Genomic DNA, 15,337 nt, shown 5'->3' on the forward strand with positions numbered 1-15,337 from the left:
GACCGATCTGGACCTGGATCTGGACTGACCTGGGACTGGACCTGGACTGACCTGGACTGATCTGACTGGATCTGGACTGGATCTGGACTGGACCTGGACTGGATCTGGACTGACCTGGACTGGATCTGGACTGACTTGACTGACCTGGACTGACCTGGACTGGATCTGGACTGGACCTGGACCGACCTGGACTGACCTGGACTGACCTGGACTGGATCTGACTGACCTGGACTGATCTGGACTGGATCTGGACTGGACCTGGACTGGACCTGACTGACCTGGACTGACCTGGACTGATCTGGACCGACCTGGACTGACCTGGACTGGATCTGGACTGATCTGGACTGGATCTGGACTGGACTGACTGGACTGGACCTGACTGACCTGGATCTGACCGACCTGGATTAGACTCTGAACTGAACCTGACTGACCTGGACTGGACCTGGACTGGATCTGGACTGACCTGGACTGACCTGGACTGACCTGACTGGACCTTGGACTGATTTGGACTGATTTGACTGGATCTGGACCGACTGGATTGGATTTGGATTGGATTTGGATTTGGATTGGATTGGATTTGGATTTGGATTGGATTTGGATTGGATTTGGATTGGATTTGGATTGGATTTGGATTGGATTTGGATTGGATTTGGATTGGATTTGGAATGGATTTGGATTGGATTGGATTTGGATTGGATTTGGATTGGATTTGGATTGGATTTGGATTGGATTTGAATTGAATTTGGATTGGATTTGGATTGGATTTGGATTGGATTTGGATTGGATTTGGATTGGATTGGGTTTGGATTGGATGGTATTATTTAATATGTTTTGTTATTCAATATTTTATATTTCTGTACCAATCGACGAACTGCAATGAAGCCTGTCTGAAACTTACAAATAAAATAAACAGATTAAATATCACCAAGAATTTAAGAAATAGTGTTAGTTGGAAAACAACACCTCGCAGCAAAAAATCGATTTAAAATTTATAAATAAATATGAGTTTTATTATTTTGTGTTCAATATAATATTCCAATAGTAATTATCACAATGTGTCAGCTATCCTTTGAAGTACATCTAATAAGCATGATGTCCCTGATGATTGTTGTAGCCCAGATGATGAACTCCACCGTTGACGTTATTGTACCCATTGGCAGCTACCAAAACTGGAGCGGCAACAGCATGGCTGGCATAGGCGTTGTGTTGATAAAGAGGAGCCTGGGCAACAACGACAGCTTTAGCGGCTACAGGGGCTCCATGGCTGTGATATCCGTAGTTATTGTGCGCCACGTATTGAGCGTAGCCTTGTTCATAGGAGTGAGCAGGGGCAAAGTTGTGTCCGTACACGTGATGGTTGTTCAGTGGAGCTGCATATCCGTGGGTTGGAGCGGCCAGGACAGGAACTGAATGGGGATACCCTTGGGTCAGAGCCGGTGAAACGTGATGGGTGACAGTGGTGTAGCTGAGAGCGGTGGCCGGAGAGTGATGTGCTCCAATTGGTGCAGAATAGGAGTGCACAGTTTCGACATTTCCGGCATAGGCACAGGACAGAATGGCAATCAGCAGAGCTAACTGTAATCATATTAATCGTTATAAATATTCTACTCTTCATAAACTCCTCAATTGATCTCACCTTTAACATGTTGATTGTTGTTGAGTTGGTTGTCACTGAAAAACGATGCTAGAAACAATGATACCGATTTAAACTTTTGACTCAATATTTATAGCTCAAAAAAAAGTGACCAGGCAATCGGCTATTTATCACTGAACTAGAGATCAATAAATAAATGAAACACACAATGTTTCTCATTCCGCACTACTGCGACCTTCAAGATTCGGTTCACTTGTTACACTGCTCTCGCCACAACACACGGGAAATCGTAACTCGAGTCGATGCAATGCAATAGAGTGATTTTCTTCGGAATTTTGTGTCGTCTTCTCTGGTGTTGTCCGTTGTTACTATATAAGAAGTATACATGATAGTGGAAGCCAGACAAGATCGATTATAAAAAATCTAAATGCAAATATTGATCATGCGTATCAACAAAATAATTTAACATATTTTAATATAAATAAATCGTAGTGTGACAATGGGCTAGAATCGAAATTCTGTTTCAGCTTCGTTAACGGACTAAATGTTTCTAAGAACTATAAAACCAAATAAAATTACACTTATTTGAATGATTTTGACTTTTGACCTCCAGACTTTCCACAATAGCTCGACCCATTGTCGTCCCTGATGACGGTAGCTGAAAGATAGTATTTCTAATATCAATGTTTGTTTATATTTCTTAGACTAATTGTGATATAACTAATTATTTTAGTGATTTTTCACTGCTGAGCACGCATGTTATCAAAAAGAAGCGACAAGATTGGTGCTGTATTTCTCTGTTTTGAGATGGCAGTAAGATGGAAGGCGGAATATTTCCCCTATTTTTTCACACCGCTCCTGATGGCTTCTTATTAAAAGAACTACGAGATTTGCTCAATAATCAGTTTTTGTGTGGAATATCATAGAATAAACTTCTTTTTCTTCTTATTTTTTAATGGCTTTGCATTCCAACTGGAACAATCGAAGAGTGCCGCGCTCGCGAGTGGACGTGAAAAAAACTGTCAAATGTCGGGGCGGAATTTCATCCGAAAGTGATTTTAGGCCAGAAAAACCAAGTGACAAAATCAGAATTTGTTTGATTAATTTGAAAAGTCTAGCACCACTACGCGAGTTATTTTATGTTTGCGAGTTATTTTATGTTGCAAATTTAGTTCATTGTAGGTTTTCAGAAGCCTTCAGTGGTGCATGTTGAGTTAAAAAAAAGCGTTTCTTCAAGAGAACAGATCCCAATGAATTGGAATAAAACATAAGACAATAAAAAAGAATAATGTGAGATATATTAGACCCGTTATTCATTCGTGATCCGAAAGTGATTTTTGCAAATTATACTCTGTGAAATGACAAGCAAAAAAACAAGCAAGTCGAACAAAGAAGAAGATGAAATTCGCAACATACTACAAACCGATGAAATATGCGGTGAGCTCGTTTCATGCTTTTTATTTTAAGTAATTTTGTAAACATTTCAATGCCTTTTGACTATTTCATACATCCATGAATTAGTTTTTGTTTAGTTTACTCTACCTCTCTACAAATTGAGCAAACGGCCAGATGTATTGGATAAAATAAAAATTTCATATTCTATATATAAATTATATTTATTGAATTTATAACAATACCGATGAGTTTCAGTTCCCTTATTACGTGGATTTTGTTTCTTTATCCTTCTATCTAAGAGATTAATGTTAAAATCCTATTATATATATTTTTTTCAGTTCATCTTTCTTCCTTATTTAATCATTAATTGTTATGTTATAATCAAACTGTCTTCGTACTGTCTTATTGAATACCAGATAAATCTAAAAAAAATACATCAAACAAGATTAGCATGATTAACAAAATACTTTTTTTTACATAAAACCATATTCTTACGTAGAAACCGTTCACGGTATAAACATCGGTCTACTTAAAGGATCAGTGATAGTTTTAAAAAATAATACAAAAACATTCATTCGAGTTTCCACATTATAAACGAATTCCCTAAACCTAATGTTTTCAGCCATGTTACAGGATTTGTATTGCGAAGATAAAAGCAATTTAAATTTAAATAAAGTACAATTTTTGACTTTTTCACCATGACACCAATTATGTAACATCTATGTAATCCGGATATTGAAGTCTTGTTGCACATGATACAATTCGTTGTCATTATGATCATTTCCTATGACATTTACTATATATACTACATTATTTATTTTCATCACATCATTTTATTTCATAACTAAGCTTCAATCACTGGGCCAAAGATCGAACTCGTCATCACCGCACCGGTCGGATTGCCAAATCAATTCGTGACATATTTTATACTCACCATATTCCTTCTAAACATTATTATTGTTATCATTATTAAATCATGTTTATATTAGCTGAAAGTAGCCGGTCTTGATCAAAGGAAATAATAATTGTGACGATAATTTGTGTTGCAATTTGCAATGAATAATTTATGATATACGGATATCGGAAGATATTGGATTATAACTTTCGTACAGATCGATACTTTTCTTCACGGTTATAATGGATTTGATAAGCCCTTTTAGAAATAAAGCATATTGTAGGAAACCTAAAAAGTGCTGCAAATTGTGTTATCAGAATGCTGTATTACCCTATTGTAAATAGATTCTTTGTACCCCGCGGAATTCGTGGAGTTTCTCTGTAGCCACATTACTATCACTGATACCGTAATAGATACAATGATGTATTGCTGGCAGAATAAGAATTCAATTTGTCTAAACATTTTAGGGGAGCCATGTGAGGACAAGTGAGAATTGAAGCAGGTAGCTGAGCAATTTACATATAACAGACTTAATAATTTTATTAAAACTAATTACATATCTAGGACTAGAACTTCCATATAGTTCATACAGTAAACTTTGACTCTTCTTATATTATGTAGCTTTATATATTCCCTTGCTCGATGGTTCCTTCGTTATGAAGAATACATTTATTTTATTTTAAAATTTTCATTAATTTAATTTTTTTGCATAAATTCCATCTACTTGTTTAGTAATTTTGTATATTTTCATTACTTGAGATTTCTTCATATTAATTTATATCCCATGGTCTAGAGTGTTTATCCCCTGGAATCCTCATGCACCGGATCAAAAGTAGAATTCATTATCTTTGGATTAACTCTTGCGTGTATATTGTATATATCTATGTATAATAACTATTTCAGTGGATCAATTATTTGTTATGCCGTCTGGGATTATTTACCACCGTAAATTTACAATGAAAATAATTCTTCAGAGTAAAGTATTGAAGCAGAGTAGCGTTCTAGGATTATCTGCCATATTACTCTTTTATATATTCTACACATATGCCTAGTTTCCTATACAATATATGGGGTTGGGAGGGTGCATCAGGGCATCAATGAAGTTACAACTGGACAATGAAGTGGTAGCCAATCGGAGTCAAGGGAGGGAAATATTAGTCGTTCGCGTCTATTATTTCTATCTCCAACAGTTGTTAACCAGTTGATGCGCCCTTCTTCAAACAAACCATCCCGTGGAAAGCTTAACAAGTATTGCAAATTTCATTATTATTTTTGTTGGATCAATCTGCTGGAAGGAGATTCTCATTTTCCCGTGGGTTTCGGGTTCGGGTTACAGGTCCACCATCCCCATTTTGGTCCTTCATACAGCAATATGTTGAATTCAAAATGATATTGAAATTTGACCTTACTGTTACGTGGAACCGCATGCAGAGCAAGACTCAAGCTAGGATGGTGGCTAACTACATACATACATACATACATACTTTGCATTCCAACTGGAACTTGGTCTGCTGTTCAAGCTGTTCAACTGCAATGTTTTATTAACATTTCCACAGCAATATTAACCGAGGGAGGTACGGAGGAGGGGGTGGATAACATAAAATGTGGGGGCGAGTCAAATCGGCTATCATTCGAGATTTCTCTGGGTTTGTTTTGGTACAACGAAAAAAATAAAATAAAAACTGTACTGAGGTACACCGGGGCAAGTTGAAACGATTTTTATAAAGTTGAACTTTGAAGTGTTGTAAAAATGTCACCCTTAGATAAATTTTAATTCCGTTTGCGGTGTTTACTAGTTCATAAAAATCTATAAAAATCTGTAATCTGTGAGACTCAAGAAACACGAGGTTGTTCAGGTGACTAATCACCCCCGGAAATAATTGCTTGCGCTGTTTTTCATACAAAATGGTTATGTTTGAGGATTATTATCTCGATAGTGAATATATTAGGGACATATTATGCTTCCCAGCACAAAAAGACCTGAATTCTCAATGATTGATTGTTATTTGTATGCATGTACACTGAAAAGCCATGCTTCAGTTGGAAATAGTCATACATTCACCACTTTTTATGGGTCTTCATGCAAGTGGAGTCACTTTGAGTGACTTATGTAAAGTAAAATTAGATGATTTTTTTTTTCAATTCTATAAAAAATAAACACGAGAGTGTCCATTATAGGAATATTTTGTATTTGTATTTAAAATGGTCTATCTGACAAACAGTCTTAATAGAAATAAAAACTTATTACTAGTTTAACAAACGTTTAACCCGATTTACGAAACGTGTAGTTGGCTCGTTGAACTCGAATAAATCTTCGACAGCCGTGAATGCGCGAATACATGCCGAGATCGGTTCATTGTATCCAAACACCGTTGGTAGCGTGGTAGCGTGGTTGTAGTAAAGTAGTATTCCGCAGTGATCTATTCGGTACACGGAAGTTCATCATGGATAGAAGGTCGGGGGCATCAGTTTCAGCAGCTAATAGTTTAGCAATAAACAAAGATTGCTGTATTTTTCGTCGGGTTTCCAGCGTGTCCAAACCTAACAATCGACATCTATCAGGATACGGCGGCAAGTTTTCAGGATCTCTCCACGGTAAAGATTTTAGCGCTGAACGTATGATTTTCCTTTGTACTCGCTTGAGTCTTAAGCACCACGTGACCTGATGGGGGTGTCAAACAACAGACACAGTTTCCAGAATTGGACGGACGAGTGCACAGTACAATGATTTCCAGCAGTGTGGATCAGAGAAATCCTTCGCAACCTTAGAAATGAAGCTGCCTTGTTGCCTTCGAAATTATCGATGAACGGTGCAAATCAAAAGTCATTCTTGAGTCCAGCATGATCCCAAGGTCAGTCACACTTGAGACCCTGTCAATAATTTTGCCATCAATATGATAGTCGAACAAAATATGAGATACGGTACGGTGAAATGTTATCACTTGGCATTTTTCCACGCTGACAGTCAGTTTATTCCTACGGCACCAGTCGGCAAATAGAGTTAACGATACTTGTAGAGCCTGGCAATCATCCAACGTTCGTACAACAATGTAAAGCTTCATATCATCAGCGTACACAAGTTTGAAACATTCACCAAGACCCAAAGCAGCATCATTGAAGAAAAGAACGAACAGTAGCGGTCCAAGATTGCTACCTTGCGGTACACCAGATTTGTTTGTGAAAGGCGCTGACACATAACCATCGATCTTCACCCGAAGCTGCCGATACATAAGATAGGATTTCAACCAAGATACCAGTTGGGTAGATATTCCCAAGCGGGATAACTTGTGTAGCAGAATTTCGTGGTCGATTTTGCCAAAAGCTGCTTTCAAATCGGTGTAGACAGTATCGACTTGTGCTTTGTCCTCCATACTCGAGATACACTTTGATGTAAAACTCAACAAATTCGTGGTAACCGATCGCCCGGGCAGAAATCCGTGTTGATTGGTGGATATATAGTAGATCTGTTCAAATTTCAAAAAGTTTTTTAAAATCGACCGGTCAACTAGTATTCACAATTCTTATGCTAAGATAGACTTCTGGTGAAAATTTCAGCTCAATTGGTTGAAATTTAGGTGTGCTTCAAATCGATTTAGTGTTTTTGGCATGATTTTGCCCCTAAAAAAATCGTAACTCTAAGTGGGATGAACGAAATTCATTGCAACAACAACTAAATGAAAGCCATACCTATCCTCGAAAACTTTGTAGAACATTGTATTATAATCGGAACAGACCTTCTACGTGTTTCAACAGATTTCGTCCTTCGAGATACTCAAAAATCAACATTTTTCATTGATAAAAGGCCTATGAAATCTACATCCAGATATTTTTTTTAATTGAATTCGTCGGGGAGTTGCAACTACACATTCATTTTAGTATGGCACGGTATTAAATCTTGAGCGGGTATCAAATAAAAATTGTAGAAAATTGAGAAGTGGATTCACATTTTAATTTGCTTAATTGATTGCCTCATTACAAAGACTTGCACGCTGGCAAGCATTTCCATCGAACAAGTTACCATTGCTTTTCAATGATCGTCATCAAATAATTTTGGTTGGGACCTGAAATGTTGTGACAAGGTAATCATTGATGACTTGGTAGATTGTCATTCAATTTTAACATCATGCTGCAACGGCAAGCGTATATGGTGCAGTTGGTAGGGCGTTCGGCTGGTAATCACAGCGTCATGAATCGAATCGCACAGAAATTGAACAAAAATTTTGTTTGTCAATTTTTTAAAAGAATGTCCTTGATATGGAAATGCAGCTAATATTATCGTTTCAATTTAAACGAACATGTTCACGATAGAATTAAAGGCGGAAGTACATATCTACTTCTACATGGAAGTCTTCATGCCTGTCGTATTATCAACTATCTGTACTTTCGCCTCTAATTACATCATGAACTTGTACGTTTAATTGGAAGGAGGATGTTAGCATTTTGCAATCCCTTATCAAGAAGTAACAAACTCATCTCATCAATTATAACGTGATTGATGTTACAAACAATTGCTCTTGTCTGATTCTTTTAAAAAATTGACAATCAAAATTTTGCTCAATTTCTGTGCGATTCGATTCATGACGCTGTGATTAACAGCCGAACGCCCTACCAACTGCACCATATACGCTTGCCGTTGCAGCATGATGTTAAAATTGAATGACAATCTACCAAGTCACCAATGATTACTTTGTCACAACATTTCAGGTCCCAACCAAAACTATTTGATGACGATCATTGAAAAGCAATGGTAACTTGTTCGATGGAAATGCTTGCCAGCGTGCAAGTCTTTGTAATAAGGCAATCAATTAAGCAAATTAAAATGTGAATCCACTCCTCAATTTTCTACAATTTTTATTTGATACCCGCTCAAGATTCAATACCGTGCCATACTAAAATGAATGTGTAGCTGCAACTCTCCGACAAATTCAATCCAAAAAAATATCTGGATGTAGATTTCATAGGCCTTTTATCAATGAAAAATGTTGATTTTTGAGTATCTCGAAGGACGAAATCTGTTGAAACACGTAGAAGGTCTGTTCCGATTATAATACAATGTTCTACAAAGTTTTCGAGGATAGGTATGGCTTTCATTTAGTTGTTGTTGCAATGAATTTCGTTAATCCCACTTTGAGTTACGATTTTTTTAGAGGCAAAATCATGCCGAAAACACTAAATCGGTTTGAAGCACACCTAAATTTCAATCAATTGAGCTGAAATTTTCACCAGAAGTCTATCTTAGCATAAGAATTGTGAATACTAGATGACCGGTCGATTTTAAAAAACTTTTTGAAATTTGAACAGATCTATTATATAGTTTTTAGAAGCATCCAGAATTGCTCTGCACATTATAATCTCAAATAACTTTGAAACGGCCGAGAGACTTGTGATACCACAATAATTAGCAACATTTAGGCTATCACCACGTTTGAAGACTGTTGTTACGAACGACTGCTTTCAAATGCGAAGAAATTTTGCCTGTCGGAGTGAACAATTGAAAATATCACACAATGGTTGTGCTAAAGCTAAAGCGTCAATGCACCGGCATATTACAACTGCAGGAAAACCGTCTGGACCAGCTACGAACGAACGTTTCAGTTTTTTTGCTGCCAATGAAACCATTTCTGGATTGATGGTAAATAATCCAAGCTCGACCATATTAACAGGAACATCCCGGATAGCTTCATCGATTTCCAACTTTGAAGTCTTACTCGATGCGAATATGGATGCGAAATGCTCGGCAAACAGTTTGCAGGACTCATCGGTAGACGCAGCAGATGATAAATTCAGATATACGCTCGATGGGATCGCCGCGCTTTTCCGTTTTGAATTGACAAAACTCCAGAATTCTCGTGGGTGTCGTCTAAGATTTGTTTGCACGCGCAATACATATGATTTGTAGAGTGTGCTATTCAAAAAACGATACGCATTACTAGCTTGCTTAAAACTTAGCTTGTTGGCAGGCGTTCTTTCACGTCGTAGCTTTTTTTTGGCAAGCATTTCGCACTCTTCTTAATTCAAACTTCTAGTACTCCAGGCAGGAAAAGTTGGCGGCGGGATTCGTGGAACAGGCGAAGAGAGCCAATCGTTCAAAACAGAGCAAAAACCTTCCACCATGTCGTCGACGTCATTCATTGCGGAAATCGAATGCCAGTCGACGGTCATCAAACAATCCAGAAGACTCGCAAAATCAGTTTTTCGATAGTCCAGTGGGTGCTCATTTTGTCTGTTCACCAGTTCGTCACATTTTGCTAACGCTGGCAAAGAGCTCTCAAAAGGAGGGTGATGAGAATCCGCAGGTAGAAGCGGCGCCACACAACAACTTACATTAGACTCCCGTTATACTAATTGACTGTGAGGACGTGGCCGACATCGTTATTTACAATGATATGGAAATGCTAATATCATCTTCTAAACTTAGACGTACATGTTCATGATAGAATTAGAGGCGAAAGTATAGAATTGATAGTTCCGTTAGGATACGGCAGGCATGAAGAACGTTTTTATAGAAGTCGATTTGAAAGCGAGCGGAGGGCAATATTTGTGATGGCACGAATCGTACGACCTTCCTTCTGCCAAACTCCCGTATGAAGGGGGAGGGAAGAATATCAGTGTGGAAGCTGAGAGAGGCCAGTGGAGATATATCCGAATCTCCAGGAAATCCAGGAGGAGATCGGCCGGCTGAAAAACAACAAAGCCCCTGGAGTTGACCAACTACCAGGAGAGCTGTTCAAACACGGTGGTGAGGCACTGGCTAAAAGCACTGCACTGAGTAATTACCAAGGTTTGGGAGGATGAGGTTCTGCCGCAGCAGTGGATGGAAGGTGTCATGTGTCTCATCTACAAAAAGGGCGATAAGCTGGATTGTAGCAACTACATTGCTGAACGCCGCCTACAAGGTACTCTCTCAAATTTTATGCCGCCGACTAACACCAATTGCAAGAGAGTTCGTGGGGCAGTACCAGGTGGGATTTATGGGTGAACGCTCTACCACAGACCAGGTGTTCGCCGTACAGATGACCCATTCGACCGAAAGACATTTGGCCAAATGCCACTAAGCCGAAAGTTGTCGTTCGGCCGAAAGGGTCATTTGGTGGAAAGGGTCATTTGGCCGAAAGGATCATTTAGCCGAAAGGTCATTTGGCCGAAAGGGTCATTTAGCCGAAAGGTCATTTGGACGAATGGGTCATAATTTGGCCGAATAGGATATTTGGCCGAGAGGGTCATTTGGCCGAATATTCATTTGAAAAGTGAGAAATTAAGAATGAGAAGAGAAACGTCTCTCTTCTCACTTCTCATTTCTCATATCTAGCTGTCAAAAGTGAGAAGCGCGAAGTGAGTAGTGAGACGTCTCACACAAGTGAGTAGTGAGACGTCTCACTACTCACTTCGCGCTTCTTACTTTTTACAGTGAGAAGAAAAAAATTAAGAGCGAAAAGTGAGACGTCTCACTTCTCACTCCTCAATTATCACTTCTCGCTGTTAACAGTGTGAAGCGCAAAGTGAGTAGTGAGACGTGTCACTACTCACTTCGCGCTCCTTCTTTTTCAGTAAGTAGTGAGAAATGAGGATTGAGAAGTGAGGCGTCTCACGACACTTCTCGCTGTTAATTGTGAGAAGCGCAAAGTGAGTAGTGAGACGTCTCACTACTTATTTCGGGCTTCTCACTTTTTACAGTGGAGAGAGAAAAATGAAGAGTTAGAAGTGAGATGTCGCTCTTCTCATTCCTAATTTCTCACAATTCAAATGAACTATTTGGCTAAATGACCTATTCGGCCAAATGACCCTTTCGGCCAAACGACCCTTTCGGCCAAATGACCCTTGCGGCCAAACACCCTTTCGGTCTAATGACCCTTTCGGCCTAATGACCATTTCGGCCAAACGACCCTTCTGGCCAAATGACCCTTGCGGCCAAGCGACCCTTTCGGTCTAATGACCCTTTCGGCCTAATGACCATTTCGGCCAAACGACCCTTCCGACCAAGTGACCCTTGCGGCCAAGCGACCCTTTCGGTCTAATGACCCTTTCGGCCTAATGACCATTTCGGCCAATAGACCTTTTCGGCCAAATGACCCATTCGGCCAAACGATCCATTCGGCCAAACGACCCATTCGGCCAGACGACCCTTTCAGCCAAATGACCCTTTCATCCAAACGATCCTTTCGGCTAAATTACCCCTTCGGCCTAATGGTCTGTTCGGCCTAGTGGAATTCGGCCAAATGGCTTTCGGTCGAATGGGTTTCGGCCAAATGACCCTTCCCCCGTGAATACAACGTGCCCACACATCATATGATACAATCGATCGGGACCAGCTATGGCAGCTAATGCACGAAAACGGATTGCCGGATAAACTGATACGTTTTATCAAGGCGACGATGGATCGGGGGATTCGGAGTTCGATTTTCAGGGGCATTCTCGAGTCCCTTCGAAACGTGCAGAGGGTTACAGCAAGGTGATTTTCTTTCGTCTTGCGTCTTGCGGAGTCCAAAGTACGTACGATTTCCAGCCACTATGCGTCTCCGAATTTCTCTGCTGGTATCGTTATCGGCGGTCACCAGTGAGCCCAAGTACACGAATTCTTCAACCACCTCGATTTCGTCACCACCGATAGAAACTCGTGGTGGGTGGCTCACATTGACCTCTCTTGAGCCTCTTCCTATCATGTACTTCGTCTTCGACGTGTTGATGACTAGTCCAATCCGTTTAGCTTTGCTTTTCAGTCTGATGGAGGATTCCTTCATCCTCTCAAAGTTACGTGCCATGATATTGTAGCGTTTGCTACAATCTGCGAAAATAGGATAGAACATAATTATAACACATAGCTTTCTCCATACGCTAATTTGTTTCACGTACGCCAAATGGTAGGCCAGCAAAAGTGAAACGACACTGATCGATTACCATAAAACGATAGGTCGCGATTTCCGCCGCGTTCGATTTCGCGAGATCAAGGTCGGGTCCAAGGAAGTTTTCGGGAAGATTGGGAAAGAGAGAGTCGTGGCTGCACCCGAAATTGCACGAAGAGCCAGCGGTCAAATTAATATCTCGCAATTGTCCAATCGGTCGAAAAGATTCGCGGGAAATCCGAATTGAATTCGGCGAGGTCACGTTCCTTAATCTGAGGATCACGGTTTCGCTCACTTTCGTCCGAACCGCAGATAACAGTGGAAGTGTCTTGCTTTGTTCGTGTGTCGTTTTCAATTTGTAAGCTTTGAAAGTAACGTGGTTAAACTTAATTACTTGTATTTAATTATATTCTCCTCGTTAGTTCTAGTTGAATTGTGCAAGTCAATATAGTGTGCGTCGTAGGCTAGATTTGTGTGCTTAAAATCGATCTAGGCCAGGTAATTAGTTAATTTGTGCTATGTGTAGAAAAATGTGCATTGTTGTAATTGTTTCGAATAGCCGACGGCTATATTTCCTTCCACGCGCCAGGTCAGCGGAATCCCCCGGACGAAAGACCCCGGCAACCGTCATCTTGTCCGGTGGGAAGCGATTCGTCCCTATATCGCTTCAGTGGGGAGTGTGGTTGTCCATTGCCACCATCGACCAAGCCGCCATTCGAGACACGTGGAAGTCGCCAACCGCCATTCATTGGCCCACGTGGTGGCCCTCAATCGTCAACCGCCAGCGGCGGTAACAGCAGCGCAGGATACAGAAGCAGTAACCATCTGGTGAGTCCGGACCAATTATTCTTGCGTGAAGTGTGGCGTCCGCTGAGGACGCCACGGAGAAGTTTTTTGTGCCAACCGTAGGTTGAAGAGCATGACTTGCTAAAAAGTTCGAACTTTGGATGAATTGAGGTTGGGTGTCGGCGAGATACAAAACGTGCGCACGTACCGTAATTTATGGCCGCCCACCCAACCCATTCCATGTAGACACCCGGGTGCAACAGCATTAGCCGTTACGTTGCTGCATCGTCGTCGCATCGTTAGAGATGAAGAAACAAACACAATAGCACAGATAGTAGAATTTTGAATACGCACACAGATAGGATAGGAAAGGTAAAGAGGAGAGAAAGCAAATTGACAAGATACAAGCATGCTTGAATAAATAAAACCTATAATTAAAATGTAGAATAAACCTTTGTCGTAAACCATCACTACTGTAATAAATGTTATTCGTAAAATACAGGTTATTCTATTCGTTAAATACATGTTTTGAGTGTTTCTACGTTGCTTCGGATTCGTTTGTAGTTTAATTAATTTCGTCTTGAATTTGAATTTATGTTGCGCGACCCTTTAGCTACCATCGCGACTCTGGTGGAGGATAGCGTAAACTCCCGATGATGATGAAATGACGTCTTGTTGCGTCGTCATAAGTATGCGTGACCTCTTACCGTTGATTTTGAGATTTGATTGATGTTGCGAGAGTTATGCTGATGCGTCAATAGGGGTTTCTACCTGTCCCATTTTGGGAAAGTAGTCGCACTGGATCGATCTCTTTCTTCTTTGAAGATTGTACTTGGACTCGCCTTGATTGAGTCTCATCCGGGCAAACAAACTTGGTGTGCGGTCTCCTTGATTGGAGTGGCGCTTAAGCCGCATATTTTAATAAGATCTCCAGTGCCAGCTACAAAATGGCGCCCAACTAAAGGTTTTTTTTTTATGTAGTACGCGTTATGTATGGAGAAACATTTATGCTATGTTCGTCTTATGTTTTCGTAGATAGTTAAATGTTGTATATTGATCTGTGAATTAAGGATTCGTTTTGTTTGGAGAACATTTTGAGGATTTGTAGTGTTACGTCTTGATGTGCTGTGATTTCGGATTACGTTAAAAATTAGGCTTTTTGAGTACAATTTGAAACTATTTATTGCAAACTTTCGGGTATTGAAGAATTGGTGGGTAGAAATTATAATGGCTTATAGTTACTTAAGACGAGTCGCAGAACATTTGAGGGGTGGAATATAGTGGCTGGAAATGGTGGGAGGATTATGATACGGTGTATGAAGATTATTTGATTCTAGATTGTTGAGTTTTTGGTGTATCTGGAGATTATTTGGTAGCAATCCGTATTGAATAATGATTCCGAACAGAAATTAGATGTTTAGTCGAATAAAATGATGGAGAATAGCGAAAGGATTGCTTTGTTGTCAAGGATAGAAGAATTATCATTGCAGATAGCTTTGATAGAGAAATTAAGGATACAATTAAATAAAACACGAGAGAAATTAGAGAAGGTAACCGATGACCAGGAAAGAGAGATTCTTTTGACAGAGGAATGGGATTTGGAATTGGAAATCGTAGCTACAGGTGCAAAATTCCGAAGAACTAAAGAGGAAAGTAGGTACGTAGATTGTAGACGTTCCGACCATGGCGAAAACGATTGCGCAGAAGTAGAAAGAGACGAAGAGATTCATATCAAAAGTACAGGTAACCATAATGAGGAATTAGCGAATTCAAACACTGTCGAGCAGCATCAGGAACGCAAGACAGGAAATGATAGCATGCCGAATA

The 15,337-nt window shown here is 39.9% G+C and overlaps 1 protein-coding gene across 1 annotated transcript; it reads right to left on the minus strand.

Moving 5' to 3' along the window:
* Nucleotides 1–988: 988 nt before the first annotated feature.
* On the minus strand, nucleotides 989–1,776 carry LOC134223039 (uncharacterized). The gene is made up of 2 exons (XM_062702176.1): nucleotides 1,637–1,776; nucleotides 989–1,575 (listed from the first exon to the last, which is right to left on the minus strand). The coding sequence occupies exons 1-2, from the start codon at nucleotides 1,643–1,645 to the stop codon at nucleotides 1,081–1,083; spliced, it is 504 nt and encodes a 167-aa protein (XP_062558160.1). The 5' UTR covers nucleotides 1,646–1,776; the 3' UTR covers nucleotides 989–1,080.
* Nucleotides 1,777–15,337: the final 13,561 nt, after the last annotated feature.

Source organism: Armigeres subalbatus, chromosome 3 (genome assembly GCF_024139115.2).
Source record: "Armigeres subalbatus isolate Guangzhou_Male chromosome 3, GZ_Asu_2, whole genome shotgun sequence".
Classification (NCBI taxonomy): Eukaryota; Metazoa; Arthropoda; class Insecta; order Diptera; family Culicidae; genus Armigeres; species Armigeres subalbatus.